At 40.2% G+C, this 20,305-nt stretch overlaps 1 protein-coding gene across 21 annotated transcripts in view; it reads right to left on the bottom strand.

The window, feature by feature from the left end:
• LOC118934450 (dedicator of cytokinesis protein 11-like) overlaps nucleotides 1–20,305 on the bottom strand; it is a 163,052-nt gene that overhangs the window by 34,828 nt on the left and 107,919 nt on the right. For 13 of the 21 annotated variants that reach the window (XM_057495478.1, XM_057495482.1, XM_057495494.1 and 10 more), the window contains 7 exons: nucleotides 18,734–18,809; nucleotides 18,056–18,165; nucleotides 17,428–17,539; nucleotides 12,144–12,210; nucleotides 10,764–10,811; nucleotides 9,194–9,336; nucleotides 7,808–7,923 (listed from right to left, as the gene is read on the bottom strand). In XM_057495478.1, coding sequence (XP_057351461.1) covers nucleotides 7,808–7,923; nucleotides 9,194–9,336; nucleotides 10,764–10,811; nucleotides 12,144–12,210; nucleotides 17,428–17,539; nucleotides 18,056–18,165; nucleotides 18,734–18,809 — 672 coding nt within the window. The other 8 variants (XM_057495490.1, XM_057495491.1, XM_057495492.1 and 5 more) reach the window with 5 other exon arrangements.

Below are 20,305 nucleotides of genomic sequence, written 5' to 3'. Positions count from 1 at the left end.
AAAGGTATCCTACAGTATGGGAGAATATATTCGTAAATGACAGATCCGATAAAGGGTAGACATCCAAAATATATAAAGAGCTCACACACCTCAACAAACAAAAAGCAAATAACCCAATTAAAAAATGGGCAGAGGAGCTGAATAGACAGTTCTCTAAAGAAGAAATTCTGATGGCCAACAGACACATGAAAAGATGCTCCACATCGCTTGTCATCAGAGAAATGCAAATTAAAACCGCAATGAGATATCATCTCACAGCAGTAAGGATGGCTACCATCCAAAAGACAAACAACAACAAATGTTGGTGAGGTTGTGGAGAATGGGGAACCCTCCTACACTGCTGGTGGGAATGTAAATTAGTTCAACCATTGTGGAAAGCAGTATGGAGGTTCCTCAAAATGCTCAAAATAGAAATACCATTTGACCCAGGAATTCCACTTCTAGGAATTTACCCCAAGAATGCAGCACTCCCGTTTGAAAAAGACAGATGCACCCCTATGTTTATCACTGCACCTATTTACTAGCCAAGATATGGAAGCAACCTAAATGTCCATCAGTAGATGAATGGATAAAGAAGATGTGGTACATATAAACAATGGAATATTACTCAGCCATAAGAAAAAAACAAATCCTACCATTCGCAACAACATGGATGGAGCTAGAGGGTATTATGCTCAGTGAAATAAGCCAGGCGGAGAAAGACAAGTACCAAATGATTTCACTCATATGTGGAGTATAAGAACAAAAGAAAGCTGAAGGAACAAAACAGCAGCAGAAGCACAGAACCCAAGAAAAAACTAATAGTTACCAAAGGGAAAGGGACTGGGGAGGATGGGTGGGAAGTGAGGGATAAGGGCGGGAAAAAAAGGGGGCATTACAATTAGCATGTATACTGTGAGGGGGGATGGGGAGGGCTGTGCAACACAAAGAAGGCAAGTAGTGATTTTACAGCATCTTACTATGTTGATGGACAGTGACTGAATGGGGATGTGGGGGGGACTTGGTGAAGCGGGGAGCCTAGTAAACATAATGTCCTTCATGTAATTGTAGATTAATGATACCAAAATAAAATTTTTAAAAAAAGAAGTTGTTCATGTTTATATTCAAGAGAGTTTTGCCTATGTATTCTTCTAACAGTTTTATTGTTTCATGACTTACATTCAGGTCTTTCATCCATTTTGAGTTTACTTTTGTGTCTGGAGTTAGACAGCAATCCACTTTCATTCTCATACATGTAGCTGTCCAGTTTTACCAACACGAGCTGTTGAAGAGACCGTCATTTCCCCATTGTATATCCATGGCTCCTTATTGTATACTAATTGACCATATATGCTTGGGTTAATACCTGGACTCTCTATTCTGTTCCACTGGTATATGTGTCTGTTCTTGTGCCAGTACCAAATTGTCTTGATTACGGTGGCTTTGTAGTAGAGCTTGAAGTTGGGAAGCGAGATCCCCGCTGCTTGACTCTTCCTTCTCAGGATTGCTTTGACTATTTGGGGTCTTTGTGGTCCCATATGAATTTTAGAACTATTTGTTCCAGTTGTTTGAAGAATGCTGTCAGTATTTTGACAGGGATTGCATTGAATGTGTAGCTTTCTTTAGGCAGGATGGCCATTTTGACAATATTAATTCTTCCTAGCCAAGATCATGGGATGAGTTTCCATTTCTTAGTGTCATCTTTAATTTCTCTTAAAAGTATCTTGTAGTTTTCAGGGAATAGGTCTTTCACTTCCTTGGTTAGGTTTATTCCTAGGTATTTTATTCCTTTTGATGCAACTGTGAACGGAATTGTTTTACTGACCTCTCTTTCTGTTAGTTCATTTTTAGTGTAAAGGAAAGCCACAGATTTCTGTGTGTTAATTTTGTATCCTGCAACTTTGCTGAATTCCGTTATTAGTTCTAGTAGTTTTGGAGTGGAGTCTTTAGGGTTTCTCATGCACTATATCATGTCATCTGCAAATAGTGACAGATTGATTTCTTCTTTACCAATCTGGATTTCTTGTATTTCTTTGTTTTGTCTAATTGCCAAGGCTAGGACCTCCAGTACTATGTTGAATAACAGTGGGGAGAGTGGGCACCACTGTCTTGTTCCTGATGTTACGTGAAAAGCTTTCAGATTCTCGCTGTTAATACGATGTTGGCTGTGGGTTTGTCATATATGGCCTTTATTTTGTTGAGGTACTTGCCCTCTGTACCCATTTGGCTGAGAGTTTTTATCGTGAATGGATGTTGAATTTTGTCAAATGCATTTTCAGCATCTGTGGAGATGATCATGTGGTTTTTGTCCTTCTTTTTATTGATGTGGTGGATGATGTTGATAGATTTTCGAATGTTGTACCATCCTTGCATCCCTGAGACGAATCCCATTTGATCATGGTTTATGATCCTCTTGATGCATTTTTGAATTCAGTTTGCTAATATTTTGTTTTTGCATCTATGTTCATCAGGGGTATTGTCTGTAATTTTCATTTTCTGTGGGGTTTTTGCCCTTTTTTGGTATTATAATGATGTTGGCTTCATAGAATGAGTTTGGGAGTATTCCCTCCTCTTCTATTTTTTGGAAAACTTTAAGGAGAATGGGTATTATGTCTTCTCTGTATGTCTGATAAAATTCCGAGGTAAATCCATCTGGCCCAGGGGTTTTGATATTGGGTAGTTTTTTCATTACCGCTTCAATTTTGTTGCTGGCAATTGGTCTGTTTAGATTTTCTGTTTCTTTCTGGGTCAGTCTTGGAAGGTTGTATTTTTCTAGGAAGTTGTCCATTTCTCCTAGGTTTTCCAGCTTGTTAGCATATAGGTTTCATAGTATTCTCTAATAATTCTTTGTATTTCTGTGGGGTCTGTCATGATTTTTCCTTTCTCATTTCTCACTCTGTTTATGTTTGTAGATTCTCTTTTTCTCTTAATAAATTTGGCTAGGGGTTCATGTACTTTGTTTACTTTCTCAAAGAACCAGTTCTTGGTTTCATTTATTTTTTTTCTATTTTTTTATTCCTCTCAATTTTATTTATTTCTTCTGTGATCTTTATTATGTCCCTCCTTCTACTGACTTTGCACCTCATTTGTTCTTCTTTTTCCAGTTTCAAAAATTGTCACTACAGACTATTCATTTGGGATTCTTCTTCCTTCTTTAAATAGGCCTGAATTGCTATATACTTTCCTCTTAAGACTGCTTTCGCTGGGTCCCACAGAAGTTGGGGCTTTGTGTTGTTGTTGTCATTTGTTTCCATATATTGCTTGATCTCTTTTAATTTGGTCATTGATCCATTGATTATTTAGGAGCATGTTGTTAAGCCTCAATGTGTTTGTGAGCCTTTTTGCTTTCTTTGTACAATTTATTTCTAGTTTTATACCTTTGTGGACTGAAAAGTTGGCTGGTAGAATTCAATCTTTTTTAATTTACTGAGCCTCTTTTTGTGGCCCAGTATGTGGTCTATTCTGGAGAATGTTCCATGTGCACTTGAGAAGAATGTGTATCCTGTTGCTTTTGGATGTAGAGTTCTATAGATGTCTATTAGGTCCATCTGTTCTAGTGTGTTGTTCAGTGCCTCTGTCTCCTTACTTATTTTCTGTCTGCTGGATCTATCCTTTGGAGTGAGGGGTGTGTTGAAGTCTCCTAAAATGAGTGCATTGCATTCTATTTCCTCCTTTAGTTCTGTTAGTATTTGTTTCACATATGCTGGTACTCCTGTGTTGGGTGCATATATATTTATAATGGTTATATCCTCTTGTGGGACTGACCCCCTTATCATTATGTAATGTCCTTCTTTATCTCTTGTTACTTTCTTTGTTTTGAAGTCTATTTTGTCTGATACTAGTACCACAACACCTGCTTTTTTCTCCTTGTTGTTTGCATGAAATATCTTTTCCATCCCTTGACTTTTAGTCTGTGCATGTCTTTGGGTTTGAGGTGGATCTCTTGTAGGCACCATATGGATGCATCTTGCTTTTTTGTCCATTCTATTACTGTGTCTTTTGTGGTTCCATATGAAGACAAACTTTACGAATATTGGGAGTATTAAACAATATGAAGAAAATAAGACTTTTGATAGTCTTTGCTATAAATTTTGAACAAGTTTGCAACTTTTGAGAAGAGGTCCTATCAGTTCCATCAAAGTTCTGGGAGTTATGAATCTCTCATCCTCACAGAACAAAGATAGGGAGGCCTCTTACTCCGCATGCGTGTGGTCAGACAGAAAACAGCCAGGCCATAAGGTATACTCTGCTTGCATCTATAAAACACCTGTAAGGCACAAAATTACCAGAAAATTTTTCATAACTTAAGACAGAGTTTTTAAATATGGGTGGTTTCCAATTTTTTTCAACTCCTGGACATTGGCAAGGAAACCCTTCTTTTCCCAGGGTGACCGATTTTCCATGCCATTGGAGATGGAAATGTGATGATGATATCTCCATTCTAGGAGCCCAAGAGATTCTTAAAAATACTGGGGCATTGGCAGGAGGTAGAAAGTTAACACTAGACCAGACAACAAGGAGATCTCCAGCGTGTTCTTACGACATCATGCTGGCCCCATTTTAAGGAGGTAATAAAAAGAAAGAATGAGAAAAAAATATCTATCAGCCAAACAGAAGTAAGAGGTAGTCATCAGAACAGTGTCATGTTTTGCTAACCACATACTCCCGGTGTGTCTGGCTTAGTAGGTATTCAGGAAATGTTCATAACATGGTGGACTGTCAGCTTTTGGTGCATTAACAACTCTTTAAATCTCAGATACTTATGAAAACAAATCTTTGTTTCTTCCCTGTGGCTGTGGACCTACAAGGCTCAGCTAGCCTGGCTTCCTAGGCTGGGGTTCATGTTTGCTCCTCCATCTAGGACTGGTGTCAAACAAAAGCAGCTACCTGTAGCATGCTTATCTTTCAATGGATGGCAGGAGTACAGAAAGGAAGCATAATTACATCTTGCCCCTTAAGGCCTCTGCTCAGAGCTGATACACTCTCGTTTTGGCCCATGAATATGGGTCAAATGGAATCATCGGTCAAAACAGGTCACATGACGAAGGCCAAAGTCAACAAAATGGGGAAATCTATTCTACCTACTCCACTGGGTGGGATGGGCAGCCAGGCTACACGGCAAAGGGTGCAGATATGTACCTCTACTGTAGGGAGAAGGTAGAGACGAGATGAGGAATGTAACATTCCAGACCCTCTTGTCCGTACACCAGACCAGAGTCAAGGTGGCTGTGAAGGCCTCTTCATGTTATTCTGATTATAATTATTCATGCATTTGTGGCTTATTTAACTAAGACGATCTCTTGAACTAGATAAGAGCTTCTTAATGGCTGGGTGGTGTCAGGTTTCGCTTGTCACTGAATCTAGAACCAAACCAGTACAACGTTGTGACAGATCTAAGGGTAACATCAACAGCCCATATCCCTGAATGGTATGAGATTTCTCTGGCTCCTTCCTTAGTCTCCTTCCAAGCTTGGTGTAGTGGATAGATGCACGGACCCTTGAGATAGCTGGCCTAGATCTGAATCCAGACTCTGCTACTGACCAGCTATGTGATATTAACTTCCCTGTGAACCTCAGTTCCCTCATTTTTAAATGGGAATAATATCGATATCATAAAGCTATTATGAGGATTAAGAGTAGGCTCGTACTTGTATTTTTAAGTTTATTGGGGTATGATTCACATACTATAAAATTTACCTACTCCAAGTATATGACTCAATTATTTTGAGTAAATTTCCAGAGTTGTACAACCATTATGAACCACTTTTTGAGCATTCCCATCACCTCAAAAAGAGTGGTGCCCGTCTGCAATCTCTCCTCTTTCCCAGCTCCAGCCCCATGTCTTGCCACTGGGTTTCAGCCCTGGGCAAGTTCGCTATGGAGTCAGTGTGACCAAAGAAAATGACAGCAAAATGTTCTTGGGGTGAAAGGGTTATACCCAACTTTATTTCCAGGTGGCAGGCAGTCACTAAAATCCCGTTCACTCAGAGCGAGTCTGCATGCAGCAAGCCGGTCTCTGCTTCTGGGCCCCTCTGTCCACACAGCTGTCCCACACAGCCGTTCTCTGGGCCTCTCTGCACAGCCGTCCCGCACAGCCGTCCACCGGGCCTCTCTGCACAGTGGTCCTGCACAACCGTCCTCTGGGCGTCTGTCCTTGGCACTGCCACCACTCCAGCCTCTGCTCTGCTCTCCTGCAGCCTTGCAGCCCTGCCCCTGTGGCACGCCCAGAGCACCGGGCGGGGCTCTTTACACAGAGTCAACAGCCGTGTATTGCCCACAGGTGTGCAGTGAGCGAGTCAACCAGGGCCAGGTGAGAATCCTGGCAACAGGAACTTTCATTTAATCCACACCCCACAATAAAATAATGAGTTAATATTTGTAAAGCACTTAGGATAATGCCTGCCATCTACAAAGATGTACGTTTGTTAAATAAACAAGAAGCATCTGAATAGGAGAAAGGAATACAATGCAAGCCTTGAGATCAAATATTTTTATTTACTGGCACAATGAAAAATGAACTTGGGCTGCATTTTAATCACAACAAACTTAATACTTCATGAAGGGATTCTGCAGCTTATTTCTTACTAGCATTGAATTCTGTTTTCCTTCATAAGCCTTTCTGAAAAGCAAAGGCCAGGTTTCCATAGTAAATCAGGCAGGTCGAAGCAATTAACTGCACTACTTAGAGGAGGGGAAAGAAAACAAATTACCTGTATGACTCAGATGGAAGCAAGCCCAATTTCTCGCTTTTGATTTCTCCCACCAATGTTAACTCACACTACAGTTATACGGTTCTTACTTTTCAAAGTACTCTCACATCCGTTATCTTTCTACTTCATCAACAACCCTGCAAGACCACTGCTTTACCTTTCTTCTTTCTTCAATCCTAGCGATGATGATTTGTACCGAGAGGCAAACATCTGAAAAATGAAACCACAAAGCGCCTGACTAGGGAAGCCAGCTGGCCTGCCTGGACACTGTATAGCCTGACAAGACATGGGTATTCAGGCAAATTGATTAAATCGTAACTTGGATTAAACACCTTGGGTATTTTAATAGAAGTATTGTGCATAAGATGAGAGTTCCTGTGGCCAGATTTCTCACCTGGCCGTGGTTGCCTAGCTCACTGCACACCTGTGGGCAACACATGGCTGTTGACCCTATAAAAAGAGCTCTGCCCAGTGCTATGGGAGCGCCACGGTAGCAAGGCTGCAAGGCTGCAGGAGAGCAGAGGCTGGAGTGGTGGCAACGCCAAGGACAGAGGCCCAGAGGATGGCTGTGCAGGACGACTGTGCAGAGAGGTCCGGTGGACGGCTGTATGGGACAACTGTGCAGAGAGGCCCAGAGGATGGCTGTGCGGACAGAGAGGCCCAGAGGCAGAGACCAGCTTGCTGCATGCAGACTGGCTCTGAATGAACGGGATTTTAGTGACTGACCTGCCACCTGGAAATAAAGTTGGGTATAACCCTTTTTACCCCAAGAACGTTTTGCTGTCATTTTCTTTGGTCACACTGAATCCACAGCGAACTTGCCCGGGGCCGAAACCCATTGGCAAGGCAAGTATGAAAGAAAAACTTTCAAAACATAAAAATAAAACCACAGAGTTTAACAGACAGAAGAGAGCTTAAGGGCTAACTAGTCCACTCCCCTTACTTTATGGATCAGTCTCGGTGAGTTCACAAGCTCACACAGTGGCCAGACCAGCTATGCCATCCAAGTTCTTAACAGCTCATTCGGGGCTTGTCACTCTGCTGCCTCTGACTAGTTGATTTTTGTGTAACGTTTTCTTTAAAATGCTACCAACTGAATTTTAACTCTTCGTGTTTACCTTGAAGCACTGGGTGAAAAACGATATGGTATCTAGCACTGTTAGGGAAACTTCAGTAGCAGTATTGCCTTCAAGAAGGGCCTGATGAAAAATGTCTGCTTCGGTTGTTGCAGAACCTAGGATAAAAATTAATTAATTAAAACTGCCCGACACAGAGGTTCACAAACAGTTTTAAATGATCCCCTCTCCCCACAGACTCAGAGAGAGACAAGCAAGAAGAAAGGAGGCTCTCAAAACCTGCAGACCTACTGAGTTTCACTGTCTTTCTGCCTTAATCAAACACAATCCTGATTAATCCATTCCACTCATTTTTATTTTGGCTCCGTATCAACAGCTCTGCAACACATAATAAAGCGCCCACTTCTTTGGAGACAAGATTTCAGTGATGAATGGCAGTGATGTAACTTGGAAATAACACAGGAGGCACTTTGGGCTGGGCTGATTATCATGTGTGCAAAACAGAAACTCAGATATATTACATACAGAGGGGCCCTATGGCCGGATGTTTTCTATTATGCCAGTAATTTGAAACTTGTTTCTAAATCCAAAGGGAAACGAAGCATGTAGGCCAATGGAAGGAATCAGGTTCCCTAGATTTTCACAAGTGACAAGCACAAAGTTGAATGCTGTAAGACTTGCATTTTTTTTTAAAGGTCTTAAGGCTGTTAGCTCAGGGTCCATCTGCTCAAGACATTTGTTTTTATTATTAGCCCTTATCACAGAGCTAGTCTTGCTGGTTTCCTTTTCTGCAACCTCCAGAGGTCTACACCGAAATCAACGTGTTCTCACTCTTTGGCTTTTTACTAGTATTTGCTTTTCAGAGCACAGCTTCGATTTATATAACCCTCCAGCTTCCCCAGCTGGGCAAGATTTCTCCCCTTGTCCTATTCGTCTTGTCAATACTTCAACCTGTGTAAAATATACCTTTGTCAAAATTGTACTTGCAGTTCTTTCATTTCTGCAGTCAGCTTAGCATGGTAATCCCTTAAAGTCATTGAAAAAGCAAGTATTATATACACTAGCAAATGTCATATATACTACATTATGTTGAGATGCCATTATTGGCATTAAAGTTTAACAGGAGGAATGAAGGACAGTCAGTGTAAAACAGTATGAGGAGAGCAACAATTAAGTGGGAAAAGGTTTAATACTGCACTAAGGAGAAAAGCCACCATTACCTAAAATTGCTTAAACAAATCCATGCATATTTTATTTGACATTCATATGATGAAAACATTATTTATGACCACTTTCAAGATATGCAAATGTATCTACAGATGTGAAATCACTTCCAACCATACTGGTGAGCTAAGCTGGGACTTCTCCAACGTTAAATAGCATTACATGTCTGTTTTAAATGGGTACCCTACACACAGTTTCACTTACTGTGATTAAGTGTAAATGAACTTTCCAGGCTACTAAGATGCTGAAGCCGGGCCTGCATTACTCCTGATCGGTTTCGAAGAGCCGGCATGGTTTGCGATTTTCGGTCTACTCCAAAGTGTCTTGACAGCCAGGCATCATGCACCCTAAAACAAATTTTAAAGTTAGGAAACAGAGCACTCTAATAATGCACCTTAATGTTAGGTTTGTTTAAACTAATAAATGATTTAGGTTTCCACACACTGTATTATGCTTAATTGCTTTGCTTTAATAAGGGGTCCCTGGAAATTGTATGAAGTTTTAATGTATGCAGAAATAGCTTTAGCCACAGGAATATAAAGGATTTAGGAAGAGTTTCTCACTTCCCTCCTTTTCCTCAAAAACACTAGAGTAAAGTGGCCCATGCTCTAGTAAGATTCAGTCTTACTGAGGAGGTGAGGAAGAGCAAGAGTCAGAAAAAAACAGTGAGCAATGATCCTCAGAGCTGAAATGAGGCAGGGAGAAATCCTGGAGTTAGATGTTCAAGAATGAATGCGTCTTACTACGCTGATGAACAGTGACTGTGAAGGGGTATGTGGCGGGGGGGGGGACTTGGTGAAGGGGGGAGCCTAGTAAACATAATGTCTTTCATGTTATTGTAGATTAATGATACCAAAATTTAAAAAAATGGATGCGAATCTAATCTGGACTCGAGTTAAGCTTGGATCACAAGTTTCTACTCTGTGAACGTATTTATGGCTAGGTTTTGCAAATTTGTTTTCCTTTAATTTTAGGGTTCCATTAAAAAATTACAAGTGGGTCATACAGGAACTAGGGAACAAAAAGAGTTTATCCATCCTTTAATAAACACAGTGGGAGAGTAAGCAGAATCTTAGACGTTAAGACTCCTGGTGATAGTTTTCATGGGGAAAGACAATGGAAAATCATCACCTGAGTTACCTATTGTTAGTTCCAAAGACTCACCAATAAGCCCTGTCCAACTACCTTGTTAGGTTTTGGAAGTGCCATAAAACTTAACTTTAAAAAAAGGACTCTATTTGAGTTCCTTTACTAACTAACTCTACCCCTAGAATAGATAATCTTATTGAAATAAGTAATCTTTTTCTTACGGTTCCTCAACCATTCTTTTAAGTATTCATTTCCCAAGCCACAGCAACAAGAAGAAATAGATAATACACGATTCGTGTCCCAATTGTTGTTGGGGATTTCGATTAACCCTAGTCAAGGAGGTGAATATTGATAGGTTGTAAATAAAACCACAGACCTTACAGCTGTCCTCACATCACAATTTCGTGCCTTCCCCCGGATCTAGCCCTTTCTCACATCCTTCAGAAAACACAACCACCTGCTCTAGGGCTAGAACAGAAACTCTGCATATCCATCTAACCATTACCCTTTGGAAAACTAAAATCAGTTCACAGGAGTTTAAACTTTGACTTGAGATATGTTCAATAAATTGTTATCTTCTTGTTAACTCAACTTTAAAGATTGAGGGTTAACACAGCAGTTAAGACTGCCCTCTGTTGGAAGAGAAGGAAAAAAGTGGAAATTGCAATGCGATGGGATATTTTACCTTGCTATGTTTCTTTTCCCCGTGTATCTAAAATGAAACAGACATACTCTAGAAAGAAAAATAATAACATGTTAGTAAGATATTACCATGCTCTGCATTCTAACAAGTAATATTTGAAACTCGTGTTACAAAGACTGGCCTATTTAAATCCTGCTGCAATAATATATGTTTTGGTATACAGAAAGAAATGCATACATAAACAACATTCCATGTCTATGTTGACTGGCTACAGTTACATTAACACCAAAACGCCCTACATCTTCATATACAATTCTAATCACATAAAAAGAAACGTGTCGATGCAAACCATCTTTTGGGCACCATAATGTATCATAGCAAAGATCTCTACCTTAGTCATTCATACCAAAAAAGGTTCTTAAACCCTAAAAACTGGGGCAGTTGCTGTATGTTTCAAATGGCAGTGAAATACTTTCTGTTACTGAAAATCTCAAACACATACATAAGCAGGGAGGACAGCGTACAAACTCCCACATTCCCAGCACCCACCAGCCCCAACAATTACCAACTTGTGGCCACTCTCGAGAGCAGGAGACCCGTTCAGGACAGGTTAAACCTCTATCCAGAACAGGAGGTCCCCTACTCTCCCCTCCAGTCTCCCTATCTTCTGTATTTATTTTGTATTTTTTAAAGCAAATCCCCAACATTATATATACATCTACACCTTCACTAATAAATATTTCAGTATAGTTTATTTTTTCTAAAAATCTAAGTGCAAAATTCTGAAAGAACTAGTATCTATGCATTGATTAATTGATTATCCTTTGTGTTCTGACAGACATACAATATCATATGGGTGTGCTATTTACTTAAAAATTTCTTACATTTCATTTTAACTTTTCTTTTAGCTTTCAATGATGATGTAAAAATGACTCAGCAAACATTACAGGACAACCTCACACCTCCACTGAGGAAAAAAGACTAGGTTTTCCCTGAGTGCTTGGAATGGAGGTACGTTCTATGTACATGCATTTCTGAAGTGGGTAAAATTACTCAGCTCTACAGAAGAGTACAAGTTCCAATCATTTAAGCTACTCCATTAAGCCAGCCTCTGCTCCAAACGAGTGATTTAGGACAGCTGATGCCACTCCCAGTTTTCCAGATCACTTCTGGTTTCATAGAAAGACTCCTGCTGGGCTGTAAAGATGGCCTGTTATTAGCTAGTTTCTATAATATCACAAGTATTCCAGCTCCATGTTTTCTTTTTCTGCTATCGATGTGTGAAGAACCTATATGCCCACCTTCCTGCTATGTTATTAGTGATAAGCTGTTGAAAACGGAAAAAAGGTAATTTACTATGTATAAAAGCTAAGCTCCCCCAAATAATGGGAAAAGTTTTGAAAATAAGTTAATGTCACTTACTCTAGTAGTATGAGAATGTTTATGAGCTCCTGAGGAGATACTTTATTCCAGTAAGTTAAGAGAGTATCTGAAAATGGAATAAATAAAGTGTTAGATCTAGAGATCATCGGACCAAGTTATCAGTGAACCCCAAAGTACCAATAACCTAGCTTCACTAACCATCAACACATGGTCAGTTCTGACTCATCGAGATCTTCTCCTATCTCACTGCCCAATACACACCCGGTATTCTTTTGCATTGATTCCAAATATATAATTTACTCTGTAATTATCTCAACTCCAACAATTATTTTTACTTTGTAAATGTTTTTTAGAGTGGCTTATTCTAATCTATCATCCTGAAGACAGAAAGGAAATAGACCTGGGGTTTTTAATGAACTTCCTGAACTTTAATGCAAACGTACATGTTTATGGGCATTTTTCCAAAGAGAGAGCTAAGGACCTTTGCCTGCCACTCAAACGGCTCTGTGAACCAAGATGTTTGAGAGATTTAGACTTTAGAAGAAAAGACAGGTAGTGGTTCTTTTCCTCTCTTTGCCTTTGAACTACCAATTCCGAAATCGTGGCAATAAACACACACACACACACACACACACACGGAGTTAAAAACAAAACAACAGGCCTCAAAAAATGGAGCTGCTTATGCTAAGCCCCATGTCACCAAACCAAGACTTAGTTTCTGCTCTCTCAGAAATGGAATCTTAAACTAATCAATCAGAAATAAACTGATCAGCACTAGCACTAATCTTGATAGAGCCCTGACGTCCCCTAAAGGAAAGTAACTTTGCAATAACCAACTGCTCTTTACTGCCTAATATAAACTTCCCTGTTCCCACTCACTTTTGCCTATAAAAGTCTTTCACTTTGTACAGCTCCTTGGGGCTCCTTTCTACTCTGCTAGACTGGATGCTGCTTTATTCAAATTGATTCTTATTCAAATAAAATGTTTTAACATGCCTCAGTGTATCTTCTAACAACATACCCACACACGGAACTATTTCAGATATAAAAATCCATCCGTGGAACTGATCCCATATACTCTTTTCACCTGTATCTTTATTTCCAACATGCCCACTTACTGAGATTTTTTTTAAAAAGAAAGAAAATATTGCCACCACTTCAATTTCCATTCCTTTTTAATGCTAGTTATAGAACTAATGGTGTCAGCAGGCCCTTCCCTAAATGGAAGACTCTTGCGGGTATCACAAAAGTAGGCAAATGTCAGCATTGCCAACCCAGTTCAAGTCTCTGCAAGACAGGGAAGTTAGACTAGGCAATGTTGACTATATGCGGGGGTGGGGGGTGAGGGTGGGGATTTTGACTTTACTTCCAATTGTTTCTAAAACCCTGAGTATTGATAGGTTTCACTGATTATACAATACTGATCAAGAAAAGTGCTCAAATACAGTCAAACTAGATTTGTTTAAAAACAAAGTGAGTGAGGACTTCTGGTGCATCCACCGGTTCCTCCCACTCCCCCCGCGATACCTTTCCGCTTGGAGAAGCCCGAGGTCTCCCAGAAGTCACTGGGTTTCCTGTCTCTCCTCAAGCACACCGGCAGGCGCCAGCTTCCTTCTCAAGTGCCGGCTTTCCCCACCAAGAAAAGCCGGGTGCCTCCTGTTCCCCAAAACCTGCAGAACTTTCAGGCCATCCCTGAGCACCTGAGCACCCTGCCCGACCCTGGGACCTGAGGCAGCTTCATAGAAGGTCTGTAAAAGGGGTGAAGGTTTCTTCCCTGCCGCGGCTCCGCTCTATAGTCAGTGGCTCCTCCGCCATTTTTCTGGGCGGTACGTTCGCAAGCCACCCGGTCTCAACTGTTCCAAATCCCAAATCCGTGAGACACAATGGAGGCAAGGGACAGGGCTGGAGATGACAGTAGAGATGTGAAGAAACCTCCACAAAGAGGTGAAATGCAAGAAACGGTATGTGCCTTGACATCTAACAATTTTGAAGAAACCTGGCGGAAATTAAAAGAGGTCCATGACAAAAGTCTACACTGTTTGCAGACAAAATTAACCAATTTGATGAAAGAGCAAGCGACAAAAGCAAGGGTACGCTACAAAGCCAAAATCAAAAGACTGACTGTACAACAGCAAGTTTCCAATGGAATCATTCGTGACTTACAAGATCGGTTAAATGCAAAAAAATGTAAGTTCTGTACAATGAATGAAACACAGAGGAATACACTGCAGCAAGAATTTAATGATATCCAAGAAAAACATACTAGGCTGATGGCTAAGCTGACTGCAAAAAGGGATAAATTTAAAGAAGAAAATAAAAGACTTCATGAAAAACTAAAAGTGTATCAGCCACACCTTCATGCTTCGTTTTCTGACGACTCCGATTCTGATACTCAAATCGCTGTACCCGTTAGAGCACTTTCCTCAGGCCAGACGCTTACATCTGGAACTCACGGGCATCTGCCTGTCAAACTGGTACAGCAATCAAATACTGAAAAGATGGTGTCCGGAGGAAAAATGGAAGTGCAACACAGTTCAAACTCTCCAGTTCCTTTTGATAGTTGGGACCTCTTTGGGGTGCCAGAGACGCCCTTTGAAACAACATCCCCTAATACCAGAAAGCCTGCCTCAGGAGGCAGTGCCAACCAGCAGTCAACCAGAGATTCTCCTTCAACATTGACACTTGGTCCTCAAAGGGAGTATGGACTTCAAGGGGTCTCCCACTTGCCAAAGGTCAAGCTCAGCCAGTCTGAAAGGAAACAGATCTCCACACAAGGTGAAATACAGACTGACTTCTCTTGTAGCCTTTCCAGTATTTCTAGTGGAAGCCTAGAGCTCTTATCAGAAGAAAACCCAACTATTCTAGTATCGGAAACTTCAGAGGAAGATACACGTGGTTCTGATAGAAGGACACGTCCTCCTCCACAAGAAGAGGCAAAGCCCTCTTTAACTGCATTTCCTTTTGACTCTACTTGGAAATCTAGTGGGAAAATATCAACAACTGGTGACAGTCAACACAACATTGGGCTTCCGGTGAGAGATGGCAGTTACCAGAAACCTTCCAGGAAACAATCAGCTCTGAGGGAGAAGACTGACGAATCTGCAGGTGCACAGTGTGGTGCTGATAAACCTCAAGGGGATACCCAAACTTTCAACGTGACGTATTCATTAAAGAGAAAAGCCAAGTCACAGTCACGGAGGTAAAAAGTAACTTTCCCTCACCTCTTTTCTTCTACAAGAGGACAGTCTTCCTATCAGTTCGGACTGTGTAACTGATCATCTTTGACTCTATTCTATTTCTCAGGATATAACAAGCAATACGACCTAAAAAAGCCTGGCAAATGACTAAGACTTTGAAACAGTGAATTATTGCCAGTTAAAACAACTACAAACAGAAGGAAATTCATTCTTCAGAATCCATCCATTTCCATATGAAAGTATAAAGTCTCCCATCGTTGTTGAAATTAAGTTGCTACTGTTGATAAACCAATAAAGAAGAAAACCAAGAAAAGACCTGAAGGTTGTGGACTTTTGGAAGAGTTCACCATTTAAATGCCTACAGAGTGACTAAAATATTTACTGCACAAGACAGCTGCACAATATATCCATTGAGAAGGATCCAGAAGCAGATGCTTTTTCACAATAAAGTGACTGTTGTAACTTTACACTTATCACACAACATGCCTTCATATATACAAGAAAGGGACTGTATACAAGTTACAAAAAATGTGCTTCTAAAAATCAAAAAGCAAGAATAGAAGAAAGAAAAACCTAATGAACAAACATCAAATATTTAGCAAGCAAGATCGACATTTACAAGAGGAGGAGGAAGTTTGAAGTTCTCAAGAAACGAAGTTCTGGTTTTACCCATGACATCAAACAAAGCAGCCAGAGACTTCTCACAGCGTGCAGAGTTTTGGTATACAAGTGTGTGCGGGTGTGTGCACGTGTGTGTGTTAGAGTGGAGAACTAGTCAGCGATGCATCTCCCATTTTTTTCCTTTTCTCTCTCCCTCCCCCATCCTCCTTTCTCTGGGCTGTGGTGGTATTCACTATTTTTTTTTTTGTTTTCCTTTTTTTTTTTTCCATGTGCCTCTTGGGTCTTTTTTTTTTTTTTTTAATTTATTGAGTGAAGTTATGTACCACGAAACTCACCCATTTTATTAAGAGTGCACAATACAACAGTTTATAGTACACTCAAAGAGTTGTAATGCCATCACTACAGTCTTTGAATATTTTCATCACCCTTAAAAGAAACCATACTTATTAGCAGTCCCTTCCATCCACATTCCCCCACTTTCACCTTGTAGGGTGACAAAAACAGTCAGCTGTGGCTGTAGTTGCTAACTAATCCATCATCTCCTGGAGTGAAATTCCACTAGGGGTAGAAAATCATCTTCCTTTAACTGATTTCCTTCCTAAAACATGGAGGGCCATCACATAGTCTCAATATAATTTTTTACTTTTACTCTTAAGTCATACATTCTTAGAACCTAAAGATTCTATTTATTTTTGTGTTGTACTAATAAGCTTTAGAATTTAGTATTCATATCTAGCTATTTATTTGTCTTAATGTTTCACAGCTAATTAGCTAACTTATTTTATGATTTTATGTCCTGCATTACTACAAGAGATTTAAAGCAAGTAATATTTACCAAAAAAAAAAAAAACCCAAAAAAACAGGAAAATAGAAAATACGTTAAGGTATAATGATTACAATGGTTGGAACCCAGGTGCTTTTATGTTTTTCATTTCTGCCTACATTTTTTTTTTGAGTAAAAATATAGGATAAGTAAGAAAAGGGAGGAAAAAAGGGAAAGGGGAGAGAAAAAAGAGGGAAAAGGGAGGGAACTGTGGAAATAAATGGTATTTAGGAGTAAGATAGCCTTTCAGTAATAACAGTGGCATTCTTAACCCTCAGAGAATGCTTATTGCCTTTTTCTTTGCTTCTGTTCTTCCAAATCCTGGGTCAAATAAAAGCCAAAGTATTAAGTATGACTTTTGGTTATTATTTCTTTCTGTTTACATTGGTCATTTAATGCATTATATGCTCTGCATGAAAAAAACGTTTACTACTCCTAAAATGATTGCCTCATTTTAGAAATTTTTAACAACTAAAAAGGTTTCAAAGAATCAAACCTGTATGACCAAAACAAATCCATTTGAAGTTAAAATACAGGAACATTTGAAGGTCAGTCTTCAAAGACCTGCCTCTAGTGTGCATATGTTCTGCATAGAGATGATGGCCGGGTATGTTAAACGAACCTGTGAACCTATGAGGGTGGAAGTCTAATAGACTCCATGCTTAATATGCTAGTAACTCACCTTCAGAAATCATCTTTACTATATACAGATAGCACATCAAGAGGCTTCTAATTTCATATTGATCCAATCGGTTATACTGGGATATACTACTCCTTGTAGAACTCTGTCGGGTCTGTAATAGAAAGACAGGACTTCCGTCAAACAATATTGGCACTGTAGTTTCCCATAGCCTTTGTCTCAGTAACTATTTTTTCATTAGTGCTGTGTGTGTCCATCAGCGTAGTAAGATGCTATAGGGTCATCACCTGTCTTCTCCGCGACCTACCTCTATTATGAGTGCTAATTATAGTGTCCCTTAATCCCCTTCTCCCTCCCGCCCCACCCACCTTCCCCACCCCCCTTCCCTTTGGTAACCGCTAGTCCTTTCTTGGAGTCTGTGAGTCTGCTGCTATTTTGTTCCTTCCGTTTTTGCTTTGTTGTTATGCTCCACAAATGAGTGAAATCATTTGGTATTTGTCTTTCTCCATCCAGCTTATTTCACTGAGCATAATACCCTCTGGCTCCATCCATGTTCTTGCAAATGGGAGGATTTGTTTTCTTCTTATGGAGAGCCTCTTACTTATATAAAAAGAAAGACTGCTGTAGCCTACCACATCACTAGGGTTATCCTGTGTTTTGGGGTTCTTACGTTTTCACCCGTGCTGCCCTGATCTGGAAATCCTGTCATTCCTTCGGGGACAAGGGAACCTCTTGAATCTTCCCTCTTAATTCCATGTCCGTTTTGAAAAGACACGTAAGCTGGAAAAAAGCCAAGTCCTTGTTAGCAGTGGGTCAAAATATTTAGTCAAAGATATTTTTACAAGTAAGTGTTAGGTTAATTTAAGTAAAGATACATTAGAGAATAGAATAAATCTTGGTCATCTAAAATGAGAAATATCAAAACACCGCAAGAAACCAACTAAAGGGCGAGCAATTTTTTACCTCTTGAAACCCTTTTTCTATGTGTGAAACTACAAGAAATGTCCTGGAAGTAATAAATTAAAGCCATGCAATTGGAGAGAGAATTTTGTAGAGAAGGAAACTTGGGCCCCAAAAAGGGAAGTGTTTTGTCCAAGACTGAAGACAGGTGAGAGGCCAGGAAACTAGCGTTCTTCTTGTTATCCTCTATTTTCTCAGTATACTAACCCACAGTTTAAACTTTAGACAAGTGAAACCTAAGCAAAGAAATGTGGCTGTAAGTGTGAGTCAGAATTTAAACTATAGAAGAGATCATGCTGTGTATAATTTTTATTGTGAAATATTTCAGAAATACAGGGTACATTTCTGAACAACCATGCAACACATAATCTTTATAGGACTTAATTACCAGTGTCTTTGTCAGCGCTCAGACTCCCTCTATTTGTCGGTGAAGTGAAGCCACATGCAAACTCATCCCTGGATGCCTATAACACAATGCAATACCTCTGTCATTTCAACAGATCCCATAAGCTAGGGTAAGAAATCGCAATTAACAGAACGAGATGGTACCCTAATATTTGAGAAAGCTCACTGTGAAAGTCAATCAGCTATCAGTACTGGTATTCAGGTGATATCACCTTAACAAGTAGATATTACCATACTCTCGTAACTATGACCCCAAGCCAAGTGACGTAAGTCTAGATGGCTGGTAAAAGCTGCCATTGGTACAGAGTAAACAGGATTCAGTTCCCCTCCTTGGAGCCAGGGGCAATACTAGAAGGAGGGGTATGGCTAGAAGCCCACTGCAAAAGAAAAAAGACAAGTAAAATATTTCCAAATATCACTGTCCAATGTTGTGGAGTAAGCATAAGCATGAGTTACTGTATTTGTGAAGAAAGACCAGCCTTTACACCTAGGTTAAGGATGCAGATTCCACATTTGGCTGACTTCCATAATTGGAAGCTACAGGTAATGCAGCTCTCACCGAAGCTTAAAAGCAGCTTTCTCAGGAACCCAGGGCAGGCTTGACAAATCAACTGGACATCTCATAGGGAAAATTGCCAAAGGGAGCTGGAAAGGACACAGTTTAACCTACCACCCCACAACGTAACATGACTACTGAAAGTGCAAAGGTGACATTAAGCCATAGACAACATGGAGTGAGGGTGGGACAGGAGTGAACACTCCTACTGGGAAGACATTACAGTGTACAATTTTGAGCATATTTTAATAGGGTGACTGGTAAAAGGGAGCATATCCAGAAAAGTATAACCAAGAGTCTAAAGGGTTTGGAATGACACATCAAGTGGAGATATCTGGCCTGCAGAAAGCTTAGAAGGCACATTTGGGTGGAATGATCATGTGGCGGTGGGAATAGATGTGGTGTTGTTCTACATATCTCTAGAAGGCAAAACTAGGATAAGTGGATGGAAAACCTGTTAGGTCTAATGTGAGAAGGAAAGTTTTAATTGTTAAAATGGCAAAAGGTTTTGCCAAATGGGAGATTGATCACCTCCAAAGTTCCTTTCAACTCCAATATTCTAAGGGGGGGGAGGGGGGAAGCACAGATCAATTGTAATGAGCTAAGAGCAACTCTCCAAGAAGTGCCAAAAGGAGGCTGTCAAAGGAAGGCAGAAGCAAAGGAATACAGTTTAATCCCTGGTGCCTAACACTTTGTTAGTGCAGAATCGTTTGTTGACTTTTCAAGCTGAATAAATACCTGAAGCCATATAACAGCGGCAAATTTTCAAAACAAAACTTTGGGTAGAAGGGATTCCTGGTGTTTCCTTGGACCTCATTGCTCAGTGCGGTCCCTGAACTAGAAGCAGCCAAAAGCTTGTTAGAAACGCATAATCTCAAGCTCCACCCCAGGCCTACTGAATTAGAATCTGTTTTAATAAATTCCCCAGGTGATTCACATAAATGCGCATCAAAGTTTGACAAGTGCTGCTCTTGGAAAAAGTGAAAGTGTACATTTGGA

Source organism: Manis pentadactyla, chromosome X (genome assembly GCF_030020395.1).
Source record: "Manis pentadactyla isolate mManPen7 chromosome X, mManPen7.hap1, whole genome shotgun sequence".
Lineage (NCBI taxonomy): Eukaryota > Metazoa > Chordata > Mammalia > Pholidota > Manidae > Manis > Manis pentadactyla.
Note: the sequence above shows the minus strand (reverse complement) of the source record. Positions and strands in the feature narration are given on the sequence as shown.